General features: G+C 38.9%; 1 protein-coding gene across 14 annotated transcripts in view; it reads left to right on the plus strand.

The window, feature by feature from the left end:
- The window catches only part of LOC107972967 (contactin-associated protein-like 3), a 234,298-nt gene that overhangs the window by 188,270 nt on the left and 22,615 nt on the right, over positions 1-23,413 (plus strand). For 10 of the 14 annotated variants that reach the window (XM_054658177.1, XM_054658178.2, XM_054658183.2 and 7 more), the window contains 5 exons: positions 4,931-5,058; positions 7,596-7,718; positions 10,276-10,446; positions 11,474-11,692; positions 14,065-14,304. In XM_054658177.1, coding sequence (XP_054514152.1) covers positions 4,931-5,058; positions 7,596-7,718; positions 10,276-10,446; positions 11,474-11,692; positions 14,065-14,304 — 881 coding nt within the window. The remainder of the gene's footprint in view (positions 1-4,930; positions 5,059-7,595; positions 7,719-10,275; positions 10,447-11,473; positions 11,693-14,064; positions 14,305-23,413) is intronic. The other 4 variants (XM_054658180.1, XM_054658181.2, XM_054658182.2 and 1 more) reach the window with 1 other exon arrangement.

Genomic DNA, 23,413 nt, shown 5'->3' on the forward strand with positions numbered 1-23,413 from the left:
ATATTAGCCAGGCATGGTGGTGGGCGCCTGTAGTCCCAGCTACTCGGGAGGCTGAGGCAGGAGAATGGCATGAACCTGGAAGGCGGAGCTTACAGTGAGCCAAGATCACACCACTGCACTCCAGCCTGGGCGACAGACCAAGACTCTGTCTCAAAAAAAAAAAAATAGTATGTGTGTGTATATATATATATATGTGTGTGTGTGTATATATATGTGTGTGTGTGTATATATATGTGTGTGTATATATGTGTGTGTGTATATATATATATATGTGTGTATATATATATATATGTAACAAATATGCAAAGGCAAATTGACACCCAAAACAGTGGAATAATTAACATAACATTTTTGGGAATGAGTAAGTGAAGCAGGTAAGAATATTTTAATATTATAATTAACAAACTTAATATAGCAGCCATATATCGTTTAGTAAGGAAAAATTATTTATAGAATGTATTATACATTATTGTTGAATAAGTATAAAAAATTTTGTAAATGGATGGAATCTTAACAAATTTTATGGAATTGTCATGATGGAAACTATATTCTTAACTGTAATCAATAATGAATATATAATTTTTAAAAGCTCATGCATGTGTCAGTTAAAGACACAAGAGGAAATAAAATAGATGTAAGTGATAAAAAGTTTGGAAAAGAAACAAACCTGGCAGATATTGTAGATAATATGGTTGCCTACATAGAAAATCCAAAATAATATAAAGAAATATCAGGAAAAATGAGAGTTCAGTAAGTTTGCTGAATTTATGGTCAGTCAGTATTGAGGAATTACTTGAATTTCTATAAAATCGTAAAATAATTACCATTACACACCTAGAAAAATTTTATTTGCAATATTAACAAAAATGTAAAGTTCTGTGGAATAACTGCAGTACTTTTATGGAAAAAATTACAAAACTTATTCAAGAGAATTAAGGACAGCCGAATAAATGGATTGACTCACTACTGTCGTGGATAGTATGACTCAGTATCTTAAAGCAGTAGTTCTCAATCGGGGGTGATTTCGACTCTTGGGACATTTGGCATTGTCTGAAGACATTTTTGTCATCACACAGAGAGGAAGGTTGTTTATATTAGTGTCTATTAATTAGAAATCAGGGTGCTGCTGAGCATCCTACAGTGCACAGGACAGCCCCCCACCATGACAAAAAAAAATTAGCCCAAAATATCAGTAACGCTGCTGTTGAGATACCCTCTTTTAAAGTTGACATTCTCCTCAAATTAGTCTGTAATTTTAACAAAATTCCAAAAAATGCCAAGTGTTTTTACTTGTGTGGATTGCAGCAACCTGGTTTTAAAATTCATATGGAAATTAAGGATGAAAGGATAAGCAAGATAATTTTTAAGATGAAAAATAAAGTGAAGAAACTAGTTCTGTTAGCTGTCAAGACATACTGTATTGCTGTAGTAATTAATGCAGGTTGAACTGGCCAGAAGATAGGCAATTAAACAGAAACTGAGAATCTAGAAAATTTTTAAGTGGGTTAGATGTGGATCATAATGATTTTATTATTGCTGACCTACTACCCCAAAATAATCATTAACAGTTGGGCTGGGCGCGGTGGCTCACACCTGTTATCCCAGCACTTTGCGAGGCCAAGGCGGGCGGATCATGAAGTCAGAAGTTCGAGACCAGCCTGACCAACATGGTGAAACCCCGTCTATACTAAAAATACAAAAATTAGCTGAGCGTAGTGGCGCACGCCTGTAATCCCAGCTACTCTGGAGGCTGAGGCAGGAGAATCGCTTGAATCCTGGGGGTGGAGGTTGCAGTGAGCAGAGATCACACCATTGCACTCCAGCCTGGGCGACAAGAGTGAGACTCTGTCTCAAAAAAAAAAAAAAAAGTTAAAAAGTTGACTCAACATTTCTCCCTTTTAGCTTTCTTTGCAACCTCCCAAACTTATGGCTCTACTTTGCCTTAAATAAAGTTCCCTGGCAAATAATAAGTAGTAGCTTTTAGAAGTTTTCACACTTCCTAGGAAAGTACAATTTCCAGAACCGTAGGAATTTCTAATAAATAAAAATTTTAATAAAATATAAAATAAAAGCAAAAAGTCTTTGAAAGTTCTCTTACTGAATTTTTAATACTGCTCCAAGAGATTATGGTACCTATGAAAGCACTATTTCCAAGTGTAGACTATAGCATAAGCTTTAGAAAATAATAGGGAGAAAAGAAAAATGAGATGTCCCTATTAATTAGGAAGTTTTGAGGAAGTCTGATAACTCAAATCCTGAGTTATCTATTTTGATCTCCAAAGGTTGGGAATCTGCCTGTAACAATAAGAAACTGGTGAAAAACACTGGCTATCTTTATGCTCAGAATGAAAACACCAGACTTTCCAAAACAATGAAAAAACAAGACTTTATTATAGTATCTGCCCTAATTAAACTGAAATGTGGATTTCATTTACACATTCTCAATATTTTGCACAGTCAGTATTGAAAATGGAATGAAACTTGGAGCTCCCGTGAAATAGATCTTTTAAAATACAAGCATCCTCCATAAATAATTAAATTGCATTTTCTCTACTAGACTATCTTGCTAAAATGATGATCACAGAAGTTGAAATGGTAATTTTTAATGGCTACCACATTAATAAAAAATTTCCTAGACCTACCTCATTCAGCAGGAGACATATTTCTAGCTTGTCTACCATCAGTCCACTCTAAAGCTGAATGGTGATGCCTTTAGATAATCCATATTCTGTTCTTTGCATTAAAATGAATAACAGAATCTTAACTAGGTAAAGCAACAGGGTTTTAGTCTGAATTTTAGAAATAAGCTTTCTTTACCATTAAGTGTATTTTTTCAGGGAATAATCTTAAATAATATAGCCATTTTATTTTAGTTTTATATTTTCCAATTTGAAAGTTTGATACCTAAAGTCTTTTATAAAAGAAGTTGATTAATGGGTACAAAAGTCGAGTTAAGTAAAAGAAATTCTAGTATTTGATAGAACTAGAGAAATTATAGTTAACAGTAATTTATTGGATATTTCAAAATAGCCAGAAGAGAATTGTAATGTTCCCACCACAGAGGATAACTGCTCAAAGTGATGGATATCCCAGTTACCCTGATTTGATCATTATGCATTGTATTCTAGTATCAAAATAGCACATGTGCCCCCAGTATATGTACAACTCTGACATGCCAATTTAATTTTTTTAATTCAGAAAGCCTTATTCTGAAAATACAAAAGCGTTGCAATGATGAAATATCAATTATTGTGATCTTTTGCCACAAATGCATACAAAAGAAGGTTTGAGAACTGGGCAATTTAAAAAATACAGTATTTACTAGATACTGTGGAGTTTCTAACCGTAACTGGACTAAGAGTGTTTTGTCTGTAAATCAGAATATACATGCAGTTGAGACATATATGTAATAAAATATAACCAAAAGTATATAAATATAAGCATTTTATTATATATGCATATATGCAATATTATTGGCCAAATATTTATTACATATACAGTTACATACACATATATAATAAAATACTTTTGCAGCAGAGTAGACAAATGCCTTTATTTTGGCCAGAGACAAAATTAGTGGCATAGCTAAGACCAGGACCCCAGGTTCCCCTAGGGGATCCTCCAGGTCTCTTTGTATTGGACCCAGACGTGTGCATTTATTTTCCCAGTCACATAATTAATACTCATGGTATTCAATAGGCTGTGTGCTTTCAGAAGGCAGAGACTAAAATATATTTTTTACTCTGTGTCCTCAATTCCCAGGACAATGTCTGTTCGACAAAAGGTGAGCGCTGAGTGTTTGGGGTTTTTTGTTTGTTTTTTGTATTTTTTGAGACAGGGTCTCACTTTGCCACCCAGGCTGGAGTGCAGTGGTGCACACATGGCTCACTACAGCCTCTACCTCCCAGGCTCAAGGGATCCTCCCACCTCAGCCTCCCATGTAGCTGGGACTACAGGTGTGCACCATCACACCCAGCTAATTTTTGTATTTTTTGTAGAGACAGGGCCTCACTATGTTGCCCAGGCTGGTTTCGAACTCCAGAGCTCAAGCAATCTGCCCACCCCAGTCTCCTAAAGTGTTGGGATTACAGGCATGAGCCACTGTGCCCGGCCTGTGTTTGTTGCCTGAACTACTGGGAGCAGTGTTTCACAGACCACTTTCACACTCATTAGTCTATGTATTACTTATAAGGGTGTAGTATGTATTTGGTTTTGAATCTGTGGGATTCATTTTGCATTTACAAAGTTAACAAGGAAAGAAATACCCAGTAATCATAAAAGGACTTTAAAAAATAATGATAAATTAATATTCTGCAAAATGAATATCTAAATCCAGTGTTACTATTTTTATTTGTAATGAATAATCACTTAGATATTATTCTAAGACAGTTTTAGAAGGGAAGTTACCTTCTTGCTTTTTCCCCTTCTCTGTAATCATTTAGATCAGGAATTGGCAAACGGGTCAGGAATTGATAACCTCTTGCTTTGGGTGAAATCCAGACCACTAGTCTATTTTTGCATGGCAGTGAGCTAAGAATGTTTTCTTTACATTTTTAAAAGGTTGAAAAATAAAAAGAATATTTCATGTCATATAAAACTTGTATGAAATTCAGATTTCATATCCCTAAATTTTTATTGCAACCCAGCCATGCCTGTGTCTGTGGCTGCTTTCACACTTTGGTGGCAGAGTTAAGTAGTTGCTGTGAGAAGCTGCATGGCCTGCATAGCTTACTGTATGGTCCTTTACACAAAATGTTTGCCCATCCCTGATTTAGATTCATGGTAGTCTCTGTGCTCTCAAAATATTGAAAATGTTAAGTATTCTGTTAAGCTCTATGATGTTGGTTTCAAATTGAGATAAGAGATCAGAGTTAATTTTGCCCGTATGTTAATGAGAATAATTTTAATGGTTTCGGTTGTTGTTCTTTAGGACTAGTGACACAATAGTCCTTTCCCAAAAGGAGCACCTCCCAGTCACTCAGATTGTGATGACAGACGCAGGCCAACCACATTCCGAAGCAGATTATACACTGGGGCCACTGCTCTGCCGCGGAGATAGTAAGTAGTGTCAAGAAAAAGCTTTATTTTCATAATAACTTTTTTTGGTTATAAAGGGGTAGACAAATGCCCTTGTTCTTGCCAGAAAGAGAATAGTGGCAGTACTAGGACTGGGGCGAATATCAGGAAAACACACATACCATAAAGGCACAGTCAGTACTGAAGATCTGTGTTTCCTTACTGAAGCATTAGTTTATAGAAAATGAATCATCTTTGTTTTAACTTATTACTTGCTTGGCTGGATTTATTATCAATTGATTGTATTTTTTCCAGAACAATCATGAGATGAACTATTTTCTGAATGCTAAGGGATATTTATTCATTGCCCTTATACTCTTCAGACAACTATAGTGGTAGGAAATTATTGGACACTCTCTATTTTCTGACCTCTGTACATACTGTTTTACATTACATGGCACCGAATGTGTATTAATCTCTTTCCTGCAGCATTTTCGTTCATGGGTGGCTTTCATGGTCAAGTCCTCGCTCCCCCATCTCAGTGGCACTATAAGCCCAGGGTTCTTAGAGGATCTACCTACTGGGTAGCACGGGAACCACAACTAAGCTAGTAAAAATCTTCTTTCCCTGAGAAAAATTGTAATAGTGTTTCTTACCCACTAGCATCATACATTGCCGTGGAGAAGTCTGAGACTAAATGTATTTTTATTTCCTGTTCTACCTCAATGTGTGGAGGCTACTTCTGAGAGGGGTGGTTCAACAAGGAGCCTGAGCCTCTCTGTACATTCTTGCCGAGTGTGCCAGATGGTGTGGCGTCTCCATCCCCTAATACCAAGCAGTTTCTGTAGCCAATCATGTAGGCAGCTAAGTAGTTCAAAGAGAACACAACATCACTATCGATGCGTACTCACTCCCCAGAGAGGGCGGGGACCGGCTTGTCTCCTGCTTGATGAAGGAGTCCCGGACCCTTGTCTGGGGGCTCCTCATCTGAGATGCAAACCTACCCACTGTGTGTGTAGCATCCACCTGGGCCAATGGATTGTGTTGCCCTGTGAAATTTGGAGCTAAGGGGAACCAATGCAAATATTCTGACACTCATGCTGCATGCTGTGCTGTGAGCAATAAAGTTCTTTAACTCTGACCCGGAAATTTTGTGTTTTCTATCAGCATCCATTAATCTGTGGCAAGCTAAATTGTTAGCTTGCAAGTAGGGTGACATCTCAGACTCTTCACAGCTCTTGACAGATATGTTATCCTTCAATTTCAAAAACTTATCCAGAATATGCCTTAGCGTTAATTATTCTGTTAATTTTTTCTAAAATGAAATATGCTTATTTTGACCGAAATATTCTGTTCTCTTTTAAGAAAAAATGGTTTTTATTATGCTTTGAATACTTTGTTTCATTTGTTGGATTCTCTGCATCTAGGACTGTTGACTTGTTTCCTTTGCCCCCCATACATTTTTTTCTGTTTCTTCCAATGGCTTTAATCTCTTTGTCCTTCTCCTATGCATTCAATATGATTATTCTAAGCTTTTCCCAATGTCAGTAATTTGTTATCAGCTGTGTTCTCCATTTCCAGATATTTCCGATTTCTCTGTTACCTCTGTGATTTTGTTTGGGTCTTTGATTTTTTTTCCTTAAAAATCATCTTTTCTGTTTATCTCATATTTTAGCTCTTATTTTACTGAATTGGTTTTTATATTATTCCCATAGTGTGAAACTCTTATGAAATTTTTCTTTCCTTGTGTTCTCTCTTAATTTCCTTCCTCCATCCCATTCAGATGGCTCCTTCCTTCCTTCCTCCCTCCCTCCCTCCCTCCCTCCTTCTCTCCCTCCCTTCCTCCCTCCCATTCAGTCTGGCTTTTATACTCCTTCCTTCCTTCCTTCCTTCCCCACTCCCTCCCTCCCTCTCTTCTTTCTTTCTCTCTCTTTCTTTTCTTTCTTTCTTTCCTGTCTTCTTTTTTTCTTTCTCAGTATGTTTGCACTGTTTCTGTGCTTTTTGAAACATTGTTTATACTTGTAGTGTAAGTCTACACTACAGGTCTGTCTGGCAGGTCTGTCCAGACATTTAATTCATTTATATGGAATGGAGTTGAATTCTTCTCGACATTCATCTCTTCACAATCAGACACATACTTCTTGTCCCTTCTGAACTGCAATAGCAGGACTAGAGTTGGTCATCCTATCAATATTTTTTCCCATAATCTAAGAGCTCAAGGGAGGGATCTGTTGAATTGTATCTGATTTACTGGCCATTCTCTGTGCTGTTTCATCTTCAAGAATTATTAAATGTCCTGTGCCAGGCATCACACTGAAGCATGGAGGGTATATCTGCAGGCTTCAGATGCCTCCCACAGTTCAGTAATAACCCCTGGAAATTTGTAGCTTTTTCCCCTGCCTATTGATACTCTGACATCAAACACTGGTTTCTAGGTACTCTGTACTTCTCAAAAACATTTTCTAGATTATTTTCTCTCTGGAAATTTACCTCAGCCCTTCATTTCTCTCCAAATGTGGCTGTATTTGTGAGACTCTTCAGGATATGTCATTCACCTTCAGTTTATATCCTACTTTCAGCAAGAATTCTGAAAGTATGGAGAAGAGAAAGTGTGATATTTGAAATATTCCCTTCTCTTTTTGGGAGACTGAGATGGGAGGATGGCTTGAGCCTAGGAGTTCAACACAAGCCCGGACAAGATGGTAAGACCCTGTCTCTTACAAAAAAACAAAAAATTAGCTGGGCATGGTGGCCTGTAGTCCCAGCAACTAGGAAGGCTTAGGTGAGATGATCTCTTGAGCCCAGGAATGTGAGGTGGCAGTGAACTATGATCATGCCACTGCACTCCAGCCTGGGTGACAAAGTGAGACCTCATCTCTAAAATAAATAAATAAATTGATTAATGAAGAAAGAAAGAAAAATAAAATATTCTCTTCTGTAAAACTTGTAGCTTCCTCTTCGTTTCTCTTTTCCTTTCCTTATCTTCATCTCTGTTTTCTTTAACATAACACTTATTGATTCTTTTCCCTTCTTTTGGGGCAGCTGGGACTAGGGGATCTGCAGGGATAGGGTCAAGGAATGACCACTGGGTTAGAAGCTTGGTTCCACACTGGGGAATGAGCAAATATGTAAATACAGTGAAGAGAGTAGGAGTGACCTCACTGAGGAAAGAGTTATACATGTGGGAAGGAGGAAGACTGTAATGAACCCTGTGGTGCTGGGTTAAAAACGGAGGTATCCACATGAACTCATGGATTTTAATATACATAATAGATAACTGTAGAATACACATAGAAGAGAGAGACTGTGTGTGTGTATGTGTGTGTGAGAGAGAGAGAGAGAGATACAAATACACATATTTCCTAGCTGACTACTGAGAGGGCTAGAAGCAATGACACCCTAGTAAATAGCCTGCAGATCTGGGCTTCTAAACACCATTTTCTGTCATTCTCTGCTAAAAAAGAAACCACGACTCCTTGAAGAAATGGCTGATTCCAGAAATGTGGCAGAGAAAATTTAAGATGAGCCTGGATCATTTTGTTATGACAAAGGGGAAAAAAAAAGCTGAAAAAGGCATGGGTGTCAGCTTAAAGGAGCTGCCACATTTGAGACAACTTAAGCATCAAAATAAGTTATAGAGTATAAACCATTGAATAGAATACAAATTCAAGAGTGACGTGAATAAACAAATGGATAAATACACAAATAAATTAGTAAAAGATCAAGAGAAAAGCTATTTCTTGGCTTGTTTGTTTGTTTTTGAGATGGAGTCTCGCTCTGTTGCGCAGGCTGGAGTGCAGTGGCACGATCTCGGCTCACTGCAAGCTCCGCCTCCCGGGTTCACGCCATTCTCCTGCCTCAGCCTCCCGACTAGCTGGGACTACAGGCACCCACCACCATGCCTGGCTAATTTTTTGTATTTTTAGTAGAGACGGGGTTTCACCGTGTTAGCCAGGATGGTCTGGATCTCCTGACCTCATGATCCGTCCGCCTTGGCCTCCCAAAGTGCTGGAATTACAGGCGTGAGCCACTGCGCCTAGCCGAGAAAAGCTATTTCTAACGGAGGCATGTCAACCAATTAATGTGGAAGGAATGACAGAGCTTAGAAAATCACCATTGGCAGCCATCAGAATAAAAATTCAATCAGGAGCCATCAATATATTGTAAAACCATTGGATGAAAAAATTTTAAACTGGGTAAAGTTGTGTTTCTGTAACCTTAAAGTGTCAAAAATACATGAATTACAAAGAGAAAAATAATAACTTCATGTTGGAGAAACTGGACAAATGCCACTTTACAAGGCAGTTGAAACTAACAGGACCAGTGATGGGCTGATCAGCATTGCTGCCTGCTGCTGCGACACACTGAGGAGAACACAGCAGCCCTTCTGTGGTATTTTTGACAAAAATGCACAACATGAATCCAATCATGAGTATGTCAGACAAATCCAAGTTGAGGAACATTCTGCAAGTCAACTGAAAAATACCAAAAAGTCAAAAGTACACAAAAGATAAGAAAAGACTCACACACTGTACCAGAATAAAGGACACTAAAGAGGCCTGAGTAATACATGTGATGTGCAGTCCTGTGATGGGTTTTGGACAGAAGGGAACAAATAAGCTTCTTCTTGTTCTTGATTGTTCTTGCCATGAAAGGAATTAAGACTCTGTGTGTGTGTGTGTGTGTGTGTGTGTGTGTGTGTGTGTGTGCAGGAAGGAAAGCAAGAGTCTGTGTTCTGGCTTCTGGAGTCATTTATCCAACTACCTCCTTCAAATCTCCACTTGGATGCCTAATAGATATCTCAAATGAAACATGTCCCAAACTGAGCCGCTGCTCGAACCTGCTTCTTTAGAATTATTTCCCCTCCCAGTTAGACCAAAAACCCCAAAGTCACCTCAGACTCCACCCTTCTTCTCACATCTTACCGAGTTCTTCAGTAAGTTCTGTTGGTCGTACCTTTGAGGTGATTCTGAACTTGACCCTGTCCCTACTGTGTTGCTGCGCGATCCCGACTGGTCTCATTGCTTTTGCTTCGCTTTTGTTTGGCCTTCTCTGAACACAGAATTCCAATCTTCAACGTAATCACCATTTAGCTCTTGATGTCATCAGTATATGACATGGATGCTCAGAACCCCCAGTGAAAGCTCATATACATTCTATTAATGTATTTAGCAGTCATAATCCTGTAAGTATCAAATGTAGCTGTTATTTTTGTTTCATGACTTTTTTTCCTTTTGTCGTTTTCTCTATTGTAAACAGAGTCATTTTGGAATTCAGCTTCCTTCAACACTGAGACTTCATACCTTCATTTCCCTGCTTTCCACGGAGAACTCACTGCTGACGTGTGCTTCTTTTTTAAGACCACAGTTTCCTCCGGGGTGTTTATGGAGAACCTGGGGATCACAGACTTCATCAGGATTGAGCTGCGGGGTAAGCTGGCCACTCTGGACAAGTCACAGGGTACCCATTATTTAGCAATAAAAGCTTTAACTCAACAAAATGTTAGTATTTCATTCTTACTTTGTGATTCTATTTCATTATAAAACACTAAACTTCTATGATTTTAGGTAATTTTTTGTTTTTGAGAGAGGGAGAGAGGATTTTGCTGTGTCACTCATGCTGGAGTGCAGTGGCATTATCTTGGCTCACTGCAACCTCAGCCTCCTGGGTTCAAGCAATTCTCCTGCCTCAGTCTCCTGAGTAGCTGGGACTATAGGCACGCACCACCATGCCCAGCTAATTTTTGTATTTTTGGTAGAGGTGGGGTTTTGCCATGTTGACCAGGCTGGTCTTCAACTCCTGGCCTCAAGTGATCCGCCTGCCTCGGGTTCCCAAAGTGCTGGGATTACAGGTGTGAACTGCCACAGCTAGCCAGTAATCATTTTTAAGAGAAAATAAAACAATGAAGCATGAAGCACGTAATAATCCATTAAAATGTCATGCCTTCCCTAGAGTACAGAACAGCAGAGCCAGAGCTTTAAACCAAACTCATCACATTGTTTACTGAATTCCAAAAATATTTGACCAGACATATTGTTTTTTATGTACCCAAAGCTTAATTTATGACTGTCAAAATTTACATTCAGTGTTTATAGAATTAGATGAGACTTTGAGCCGTTTGTAAATAAAATTACTGAAACCTCAAAAACAAATACTATTTGGTATTCTAGCTATGGGTACATAGCTATGGGTAGTCCAGCTATGGGTACATATCTCTACTATTTAGGACTTAACAAGGTTGAATTGTGAACTCTGAGGATAAATATGTTAAAATCCGTTCTGTTTTCCTCCAGGATGCAGATTTATTCTGCCCCCACCCCAACTCACAGTCTCGTTTTTCTGCATCGCCGTCATTATCTCCTTCCATCCTGAGCATGCCTTCATGTTTTCCTGTGTCTGCACAAGACTCAATTTTCTGTGAATTTGCTTGAGCAATATTCATATCTAATATTTCTAGCTCCCACAGAAGTGACCTTTTCCTTTGATGTGGGGAATGGACCTTGTGAGGTCACGGTGCAGTCACCCACTCCCTTTAATGACAATCAGTGGCACCACGTGAGGGCAGAGAGAAATGTTAAAGGAGCGTCTCTTCAAGTTGATCAGCTTCCTCAGAAGATGCAGCCTGCCCCTGCTGATGGGCACGTTCGTTTACAGCTCAACAGCCAGCTCTTCATTGGTGAGTGCTGGTGGTTTATAACTGAATTTAGTGTGAGTCCAGAGAGGGACCAAAAGAAAATAAGAACTGTGATGTACTGAGAGCAACAGTTGCCAACAGCTACTGCTTATTGGTACTATTTGCTGATAACCTGGTAGGTTCCAGGAGCTTGCTGTGTGCTTCTTATTTGACATTTCTTTTGTTTGTTTGTTTGTTTTTGTTTTTGTTTTTGTTTTCAGACAGAGTCTCACTGTGTCGCCCAGGCTGGAGTGCAGTGGTGCAATCTCAGCCCACTGAAACCTCCACCTGCCGGGTTCAAGCGATTCTCCTGCCTCAGCCTCCTGAGTAGCTGGAATTACAGGTGCAGGTGCCACCACGCCTGGCTAATTTTTGTATTTTTAATAGAGACACGGTTTTACCATGTTGGCCAGGATGGTCGTGATCTCTTGACCTGATGATCCACCCACCTCAGCCTCTCAAAGTGCTGGGATTACAGGCGCGAGCCACCGGGCCCTGCAGTATCTCAGTGTTTAGGTATCAATGTTTAGGTATTGTCATCTGTTTACAGATGAGATAGCCAAGCCTCAGAGAGGTGGAGTAACCAGCTAATGAGAGGGATCCCAGGATAGCCGACCCCCAAACTTGAACCATTCACATTGCAGAGGATTGGCATATGTGACAGCTATATTTTATCGACACTATTAGTGAGATCATTAGACATTTTTATCCATTCCTTCAGTTTCACTTCTCGGTGGAGTTAGAGAGCTTGTAATTGGGACAGAAGTCCTCCAGGGTCCACTCAAAACCAGATCGCAGGATACCCGCTGATTGGAAGCAGCACTGCGCACCTCCCCCGCGGCCAGGCTTCCAGGAGCCCACTCCCGGTTTTCCTCGCTGCTGTTCTCACTTCTGGGGCTCTCTCATCACAGGCTCCTTGTTTATAACCCGGTCTGGCTCATCTGTTCTTGCACTCCATTTATTTAAAGGTGATAGCTCTGGAAGTCTTTCCTTTAGTTTGCTTACTTACTGTTTTATCACTGTTGTTTATTTTTCCCCTTGGGAAAAATATATTTTGCTATATTGCTTTTGAAACTATTCTAACTTAGGAGCTACACAGATTAAAGCTCTCACTTGTTCATTTCTTAAGTGTTTTAAAGCGAATAAGGATGCAATCTAATTAAAACTGGACTAAATCACAAATTATCATCCAACCTAATTTACAGGGGAGGGTAGATACAACTTCCAGGTACTAAATGTTACACATGAACCCACGTATGTATGTGGATGTGGATGGGGTGTTATACCATGACTTCCTAAAACCTAGCTTCAGGCGTGGTTAGCTCTTCTATTAAGGTGCAGTGAGGCTTTTTCAAAGGACATGAAACCATCAAACTACTGGAAAGGAGGACTACACGGAGGGGTCAAACCAAGAACTTGATTTTCTCACTTGTAATCTTGGAGATTATTTAAGGGAATGCCTAGAAACACAATTAGCATAAAATTCACCTAGAATCAGCACTCATTGCGGTGGATGAAGCACTGGCTTCAGAATCACCCACAAAGCTGATTGATAGTTCAGATTTGGGGCCCCCACCTTAGGCCCACCGAATTGGAATCTCTGGGAGGAGGCTAAAAACTGCATTTTCCAGAAACTCTAGGTAATTTCCATGCTCCTAACATTGAGAATTGTCACCTTCATAATGGTGTTTGTCACTACACAGGTGTTGTAAACCTCTCTAAATGGTTTCTTCAGCATTCAAGTTTGACATGACAAAATGTGCATGCATGCAGTATTCAATTACTGTTTAGCACTGTACCCTCTGAGAGGAGGAGATCCTGGGGTATGGTGTCACCCCTTCCAACTTCCCCTCCTTTGCTTCTCCATTTCCTTTCACACTTTATTTTTAGAGTCCATCCAAGTAAGAAATTTATCCATATATATTTTTATTATTGTGAAAAATTTGGAAGTTCATACCTAACCATTATAATGCACATTCTTATTCATAAAGAAATTAAAATAATGTTTGATGAATGCACATTCTTATTCCTAAACAAAGTAAAATAGTGTTTGATGTGGTTTATATTATGTATTTTGTTCTTTGTAAAGGAACTAAAGTGAAATTCTTTCTTACCTGAAGTTAAGGAAATGTTTTTAAAAGGACTATTTGCCAGACTCACCATGTTTGAAAGTTATGTAAATAAATGTTTTATTCAATGTCATTTAAAGCTTCATATCTCATAACAGTTATATTTTCAAAATTGTATACGTTCACAAAATTTTTTGAAACATTGTGATTATTGCCACTCTCCATAAGGCCTGAGTTTGACATGGACATAAAATCCTGAATAAAATACCAAGGAACACATTTCTATTTGCAGTGTTTCCGTTGTAGGTGGAACGGCCACCAGACAGAGAGGCTTTCTAGGATGCATTCGGTCTCTGCAGTTGAACGGGGTGGCCCTGGATCTGGAAGAAAGAGCCACAGTGACTCCAGGAGTGGAGCCAGGGTGTGCAGGACACTGCAGCACCTATGGACACTTGTGTCGCAATGGAGGGAGATGCAGAGAGAAACGCAGGGGGGTCACCTGTGACTGTGCCTTCTCAGCCTATGATGGGCCGTTCTGCTCCAATGGTAAGTGTGACCAAGGAGCAGGTTATAGGGAAAGTACTTGAAACTTAAATAATATGAAGAATGCTTCTGGCATTTGATATTATAAAGAGAGGATAAGATTGAATTATTTGAAATGGAATAATTTCTGTACCAAATTCTTCTATTGAATTTAGAAGGGATATGACTGTTTTTGAAAACTTAAGGCTATCAGTCCTCTCTGGGTTTCTTATTTAGAAGATCTCTGGGTTACCCCAGCATCTGTTCAATGCTAATCCTCTTGAAATAATTTGGTTTTCAAAACTCTGTCCTTGTACTGTTCTAATTTTAACATCAGTAAAGCATCATTCTTATTTTTGTTTTTAATTTTTAGAGACAACGTATTGCTATTCAAGCCTCTCTGTTGCCCAGGCCAGACTTGAACTCCTAGGCTTGAGCAATCGTCTTACCCATTGTCCCTTGTGACAGTGACTTTAAGTGATTCAAAAGGCCTTTATAGAAATGTCTTTTCTTATAAAACAAGCATACTAACTAGAAGGGGAAAAGAATATTTAAATATTGACAGTCATTAACAGGATCACTCAAACACTGTGCTCTATGATGTTTGACTCTTCTTAGAGGAGTGCAGTGGGGTATCACACAGCTTCTGCTCAGGTACAATCATGTTTTCAAAAGAAAAGGGCTGGGCGTGGTGGCTCATGCCTGTAATCCCAGCACTTTGGGAGGCTAAGGCAGGCGGATCACGAGGTCAGGAATTCAAGACCAGCCTGGCCAACATGGTGAAACCTCATCTTTACTAAAAATACAAAAATTAGCCGGGCATCCCAGCTACTCGGGAGGCTGAGGCAGGAGAATTGCTTGAACCCGGGAGGCAGAGGTTGCAGTGAGTCGAGATCGCACCACTGCACTCACTCCTGGGCGACAGAGTGAGACTCCGTCTTGGGGAAAAAAAAAAAGAAAAGGAAAAAGGGACTGATTTTAGTATTAAGTACTCTGTACTGACTTATTTAATATATTTATAATACTTTTATGAAACCTCTTACAATATTGAATCATCAGAGCTAAAATGTAATTGTGTGTTTAAGTGTCTCTGGGCTGTTACACTTACGATTTTTAGCAGCAAAACAGGCTTTAATCACTATAAATTGTGTGACTTTCAAAAGAATTTTGAGGATTCATTATGTAGAAGTCATTTAAATTTTCAAAAGGTCTTGCATATGTCTTTTATTAGTCCTGAAGATCTCTGTGCTCACAAATCTCATAGCTCTGGTGCAAATACAGAGCCCTTTTTATATCTCAAGCCAACATCAGGAGTAACCACTCCTTCATGAGCACAAGTGCTGATTTCTAAATCATTCCCAATCCACATTTGCTAAGTGCAATTTGAATGTTATTTTATAACCCCAAATTTTCTTAAGGATAGACATTATATGGTAAGTAAATGGAAAATGGTCCTCCAGTGGCTGGGGCATATGTTATAGTTAGATTACCTAATCTAATAAGAATGATCTGGATTTTCAGTAAATTCTTTATATTTTATGGAAATGGAAAGAGTGGAGTAGTATTCCAAGACAGTGATCATCACCCAACATTTTCTTTTTATTTACAGATATATTTGGGGGGTGTGTGTATGTGTATGTGTGTACTAAACACATTTTTGGAATTAACTTGATATAAAATTAAAATATCAACCTTTCATAAAGTGTTTTAAGAGAAGCTGAAAGCCCTTCAACTTTTCTCTCTCAGAATACTGTAGATACCACTTTGGATTAGCCTTTCTATCCTGACAGTAAATTTGAGAAACATCTTTGGCATAAAAGAACATTTCTAAATTCTGACCTTGAAGGAGGGTTGGTCTTCAAATCACCTTTTCTCTAGTTACTTCAGGAGCTCTGTTTCATGCTTCCTACAAAGCAAATCGATTTTTAAAGAGGAGGTAACATTCAAATAAAAAACCTGGTACTCTGGCATTTCCAGGCTGGCCACATAAGGAGCTCTGTAAACCCTCTCTCATACGAAACAGGCATAATTAGTAAAAATTATTATTTTAAAAAACAACTATTGAAAGTCTTTAGAAAATGTCCTAAGGAAATACATCAAATGAAGAAACATTTATTAATCAGTAATAACAGTGAGAGTTTGAGGCATTTAAGCCAAGACCCTCTCCCTGCACCTCCCCATCCCTAGCTCAGTATGACGGAAGCTCCACTCTATATGGATATAGCCAAGAAACCAAAGGTTTCCTCTCTACCCAGGTCCTACTACAGAGATACTGCATTACCCCAAGATTGGGTGCCAGCATTTCTTGTCATCCCCAGTTTTGTAGGACAGAAGCTCTGTCCATGCAGAAACAGCTGAGAAGTCTGGGGTTTCCTTCCTACACCAACTCCTCATTCCAGGACATAAGGTCTTCAGGTGTGGTAGCTGGAAAGTCCTTAGTCCCAATTGCCCTCACTCCAGCTTACTTGTAAGGAACAGTTTCTCCACCAGGAGAGGCAAGGCAAGAAGTTACCTTTCCCGCCCTGTGCCCTACTTGTAAGCAGAGGTTTTACTACAAAGGAGCAGGCCACTCACTCTCCACAGCTTCAGAGCAGTGAGGCACATTTAACCAAGAGGTAGAGGGAGGCCATGAAAATACACAGCTTGGTAGCCCTCCCCAAGTGAACTGATTTCTATTTGGAACAGAGCATGGATAAGTTTAAGCTAGTGGTATGAAGATATTGGCAGTAAGCAATTAAGAGAATGTTGATAACTCCAAGAGAGTAATGAGTTAAGCCAGGGAAGTTTAACAGAGAAAAGAAAAAAGAATCAGCAAACTTGAAGCAAGATCAGTAGAGATTATGTATCCTGAAGAATACAGAGAAATAATAATGAAAAAAATAAACAGATCATCAGAGAAATATCAGACATAACTAAGCACACCAACATATACGTAATTGAAAATACCAGGAGAGAGAGAAAGGATCAGAAAAAAATATTTGAAAAATAATGGTTGAAAACATCCCCAAATTAATAAAAATCATTAATCTAAGATACAGAAGCTCAGTGAAATACAGATGACACAAAGAAGTTTATATCCAGACACATCTTATTAAAAACTTTGAAAGCCAAAGTCAAGAAGGAAATTTTAAAAGCAGTAAGAGAAAAATCATATATACAAGGAAACGCCAGGATCAACAGCTAACTTCTAATCTGAAAGAATGGAGGCCAAAGGACAGTGAGATAACATATTCAAAGAGATGAAAGAAAACCATTGTCATGAAGAAACTTACACCCAGCACAACCATCTTTCTGTTCAGTAGCACAGGATGACTATAGTTAACAATAATTTATTGTATATTTCAAAATAACTAGAAGAGTGGAACTGGAATGTTCCTAACAAAAAGAAATGATAAATGTTTAAGGTGATGGATATCTCAGTTACCCTGATTTGATCATTACACATTGTTTGGTTGTATCAAAATATTACCTCTACCCCATAAATACATACAACTATTAGGTATTCATAAAAACTAAAAATTATAAAAGATAGTAAATATATCCCTACTTACAAAAAGCAGAGAATTCACTGCTATTAGCCTGCATTAGAGGAAATAACAAAGAACGTTCCTTCAGGTTGAAGGGATATAACCCAGACAATAATCTGAATCTACACACAAAAAACAAATAGCACCAATAAAAGTAAGTGTGCAGGTAATTATAAAAGAAAGTATAATGTCATATTTCTTACCCTTTTCAGTGCTTAACTATTTTAAAAAGCAATGTATAAAACTATAATAGAGAATATACAAATACATAATGTATATATTTTCATTGTTGGGCCTATAGAAATATATTACAAAAAAACAGCACAGAGGAGACAGATGGCAGCAAGGCTGTACTGAAATAAGGAATAACACCAAATGGTAACATGAGTCAGAGGAACAAAGAAAGAGAACTAGAAATGGTAAATAAGAGAGTTTATAGACAAAGTCTATAAATATTTATTTGATCTTTTTTCTTTTCTCAGATTTTTTAAAAAGAGAACAAATTATATAAAATAATAATGGGTTTGGTATGCATAAAAATAGTTCCAAAAGAGAAGAAATAGAGCTATGTAGAAATAACTTTTCTAAATCTCACTTGTATTAAGTTAGTGTAAACCTGAAGCAGATTATTGATAAGATATATATAATGCAAGCTTAGAGCAATCACTAAAGAAAATAAAACATTGTCATGAAGTATATTAAAAGGCCTATATACCAAAACCTAGTAGGATTTATCCCAGGATTTCAGGAGTGGTTCAACAAATGAAAATCAGTCAACATATTACACAAGATTAATAGAATGAGAGGGGAAAAAAAACATGATTATCTTAATTGTTGCTGAAAAAAAAAAACATTTAACAAACTCCAGTAACCTTTCATGATTGAAAAACAAAAACACTCAATAAACTAGGAATAGAAGGGAACTTTCTCAATATGATAAAGGCCATATATGAAAAACCTGCAACTAACATCATACTCAATGGTGAAAGCTTCTTCCGTAAAATAAGAAACACAACAAGTATGCCCAGTTTTACCACCTCTATTTATCATAATACTGGAAGTTCCAGCTAAAGTCATTAAGCAAGAAGAAGAAATAAAAGGCATCCAAATTTCAATAGAAGGGCTATCTCTCTCTCAGATTACCTTATCTTATATGTAGAAAACTCTTCAGAAAATAAAAGCTGTTAAGAGAAAATAAATAAATTCAGCAAAGTTGCAGGATACAAAATTAACACCAAAAATTTGGTTGTATTTCTCTACACTAGCAATGAAAAATCTGAAAGTGAGATTAAGGAAACAATTCCATTTGCAATATCATCAAAAAGAATAAAAAACTTAGAAATAAACTTAACCGAGAAAGTGAAAGACTTAGACATTGAAAACTATAAAACGTTGTTGAAAGAGATTAAAGAAAGAACTAAATAGATGGAAAGACATTCCATATTCATGAATTGGAAGACTTGAGATTATTAAAATGACAATACAACCCCAGCAGATTCAATCTAATTCTTATCAGAATCCCCAAAGCACTTTTTATACAAATGAAAAAGCCCCTATCAATATTTAAATAAAATTTGAAAAAGCCCAGAATAAAAACAATTTTACAAAAGAACAAAGTTGGAGGATTCACCCTTCTTGACTTCAAAACTTACTATAAACTACATTATTCAAAACAATGTGGCACTGAATGAGGATAAACCTATAAATCAATGGAATAGAGCTGAGAGGCCAGAAATAAACCTGCATACATACAGTCAATTGATGTTTAACATAGTCTTTGTCAAGATCATTCAGTAGGGAAGTAACAGTCTATTCAACATAAAGGTAGGAAAAGTGGATGTTCACATTCAAAGATTGAAGTTAGACCCTTACCAAAATTAACTCAAAATGAATCAAAGTTTTAAATCTAAAAGCTAAAACTGTAAAATTTTTAGAAGATATATAGGCAGATCTTCATGATCTTGGATTTGGCAGTGGTTTTTTAAAAATCACCCCAAAAGCACGGGCAACAACAACAACAAAAATAGATTATTTGGACTTTATAAAAATTAACAACTTCTGTGTATCAAAGAACACTATCAAGAGAGTAAAAAGACAATCCACAGAATGTGATAAAATATTTGCAAATTATGTATCTGATGGAGGTTCACTATCTAGAATATGTTAATAATTTCCACAACTTAACAACAAAAAGTCTAATTGGACAAAGGACTTGATGAGACATTTCTCCAAAAAGATATACAAAGCGTCAATAATCACATGGAAAGATGATACTCAACATCATTAGTTATTAAAGAAATGCAAACGAAAAGTATAATGAGCTGCCTCTTCAAACCTACTAGATTGACTATAAAAATAAATAAATAAATAAATAAAAACAGAAAATAACAAATTTTGGCAAGAACCTAGAGAAATTGGAACTCTCTTTTGTTACTGGTGGGAAAGTAAATGCCACAGCCACTGTAGAAATTGATTTAGAGTTAACTCAAAATAGTTAAACATAGAATTACCTTTGAACCCAGCAATTCCACTTCTACATATATAACCAAAACAATTGAAAACAAGAACTCAAGCAGATACTTGTATACAAATGTTCATAGTAGCACTAATCACAATAGTGGAAATAATACAAGTGTCCGTCAACACATGAATTGATTAAAAAATGTAGTGTATACATATAATGGTATATTGTTCAGCCATTAAAAGGAATGAGGTTCTGATACATGATCCAACATTAATTAACATAGAAGATATTATGCTAAGTGAAATAAGCCAGACCCAAGAGGGCAGATATTATATAACTCCATGTTTACTAGATATCAATAGACAAATTTGTAGAGACAAAGTAGAGACAAGGATACCAGCAGCTGAGATGAGGGGGCAATGGAGAGTTATTGCTTAATGAATACAGTTTAATTTTGGGATGATGAAAAATTTTGGATATCAAAAGAGGTGATAATTGCACAACATTGTGAATTTAATTAATGCTACTGAATTTCATATTTCAAATGGTTAAGTGGCAAATTATATATTATATATATTTTACCCCAAAGTATAGTGAAATCAAGAAAGAAATTAAAATGTTACACTCCAAAATATCCACCAACACAAAATAATAAGTCAGAAGGAAAGTGAAAAGAAAACAAATGAAACACATAGAAAAAGAAAAAGAAAATGGCAGATGTAAATCTAACTGTATCAATAATAATATTAAATGTTCATCGATTGAGCAATCCAATCAAAAGACAAATATTGTCATAATGGATAACAAAAGAAATCTTAACTATATGCTGTCTAAGGACATACAATTTAGATTGAAAGGGGTAATTTAGTTGAAAATAAAAGAAGGGAAAACATGTACCATGCAAAGAGTAACCCTAGAGAGCCAAAGGGACTATACTAATACCAGAAAAAATAAACTCTAAAACAAAAGGTGCTACTAGAAATAGGGAAACTTCTATAATGATAAAAAGTTAATTCTCTCAAAAAGATATAACAATTACAAACTTATATGCAGTTAATAATATAGCCCCAAATTGCATAAAGAATACCTGACAGAACTGAAAAGAGAAATAGAAAAACCAGGAATAAAACCTGGAGGAGTCAATACTTCACTTTCAATAAAGGATAGAATAATTACTCAGAAGATTACCAAGAAAATAGAGTTGAAAAAAATAAAAACACAATCATTCTAACACACATCTGTAGAACACACCACTTAACAATAGCAGAATGTATATTCTTCTCAAGTGTTCATGGAACATATTCTAGGTTAGACAACATGCTACCTGTAAATCAAACCTCAACACATTTAAAAGGATTGAAATCATATGAAGGGTCTTTTTAAAACACAATGAGATGAAATTATTTACATAAAGAAATTGTGGAATATCACAAATATGTGGAAATTAAAGTATACACTCCGAAATCAAAAGGGAAATTAGAAAAGGTTTTGAGATAAATGAAAGCAAAAATACAACATTACTAAAACATATAGTAACACAGCTAAAGCAGGGTTTAGAGGGAATTTTAAAGCTGTAAACATCAATATATATATATTTTTATTTTTTATTTTTTTTATTTTTTAATTGATCATTCTTGGGTGTTTCTCACAGAGGGGGATTTGGCAGGGTCATAGGACAATAGTGGAGGGAAGGTCAGCAGATAAACAAGTGAACAAAGGTCTCTGGTTTTCCTAGGCAGAGGACCCTGAGGCCTTCCGCAGTGTTTGTGTCCCTGGGTACTTGAGATTAGGGAGTGGTGATGACTCTTAATGAGCATGCTGCCTTCAAGCATCTGTTTAACAAAGCACATCTTGCACTGCCCTTAATCCATTTAACCCTGAGTGGACACAGCACATGTTTCAGAGAGCACAAGGTTGCGGGATAAGGTCACAGATCAGGATCCCAAGGCAGAAGAATTTTTCTTAGTACAGAACAAAATGAAAAGTCTCCCATGTCTACTTCTTTCCACACAGACACGGCAACCATCCGATTTCTCAATCTTTTCCCCACCTTTCCCCGCTTTCTATTCCACAAAACCACCATTGTCATCATGGCCTGTTCTCAATGAGCTGTTGGTTACACCTCCCAGACGGGGTGGTGGCTGGGCAGAGGGGCTCCTCACTTCCCAGTAGGGGCGGCCGGGCAGAGGCGCCCCTCACCTCCCGGACAGGGCGGCTGGCCGGGTGGGGGGCTGACCCCCCCCACCTCCTCCTGGATGGGGCGGCTGGCCGGGCAGGGGGCTGACCCCCCCACCTCCCTCCCGGATGGGGTGGCTGGCCGGGCAGAGGGGCTCCTTACTTCCCAGTAGGGGCGGCCGGGCAGAGGCGCCCCTCACCTCCCAGACGAGGCGGCTGGCCGGGTGGGGGGCTGACCCCCCCACCTCCCTCCCGGACGGGGCTGCTGGCCGGGCAGGGGGCTGAACCCCCACCTCCCTCCCGGACAGGGTGGCTGGCCGGGCGGGGGGCTGACCCCCCACCTCCCTCCCGGACGGGGCGGCTGGCCGGGCAGAGGGGCTCCTCACTTCCCAGTAGGGGCAGCCGGGCAGAGGCGCCCCTCACCTCCCGGACGAGGCGGCTGGCCGGGCGGGGGGCTGACCCCCCCACCTCCCTCCCGGACGGGGCAGCTGGCCAGGCGGGGGGCTGACCCCCCCACCTCCCTCCCAGATGGGGCGGCTGGCCGGGCGGGGGGGCTCCTCACTTCTCAGACGGGGTGGTTGCCAGGCGGAGGGTCTCCTCCCTTCTCAGATGGGGTGGCCGGGCAGAGACGCTCCTCACCTCCCAGACGGGGTCGCGGCCGGGCAGAGGCGCTCCTCACATCCCAGACGGGGCGGCGGGGCAGAGGCACTCCCCACATCTCAGACGATGGGCGGCCGGGCAGAGACGCTCCTCACTTCCTAGATGGGATGGCGGCCGGGAAGAGACGCTCCTCACTTTCCAGACTGGGCAGCCAGGCAGAGGGGCTTCTCACATCCCAGACGATGGGCGGCCAGGCAGAGACGCTCCTCACTTCCTAGACGGGGTGGCGACTGGGCAGAGGCTGCACTCTGGGCTCTTTGGGAGGCCAAGGCAGGCGGCTGGGAGGTGGAGGTTGTAGCGAGCCGAG

Source organism: Pan troglodytes, chromosome 11 (assembly GCF_028858775.2).
Source record: "Pan troglodytes isolate AG18354 chromosome 11, NHGRI_mPanTro3-v2.0_pri, whole genome shotgun sequence".
NCBI lineage: Eukaryota > Metazoa > Chordata > Mammalia > Primates > Hominidae > Pan > Pan troglodytes.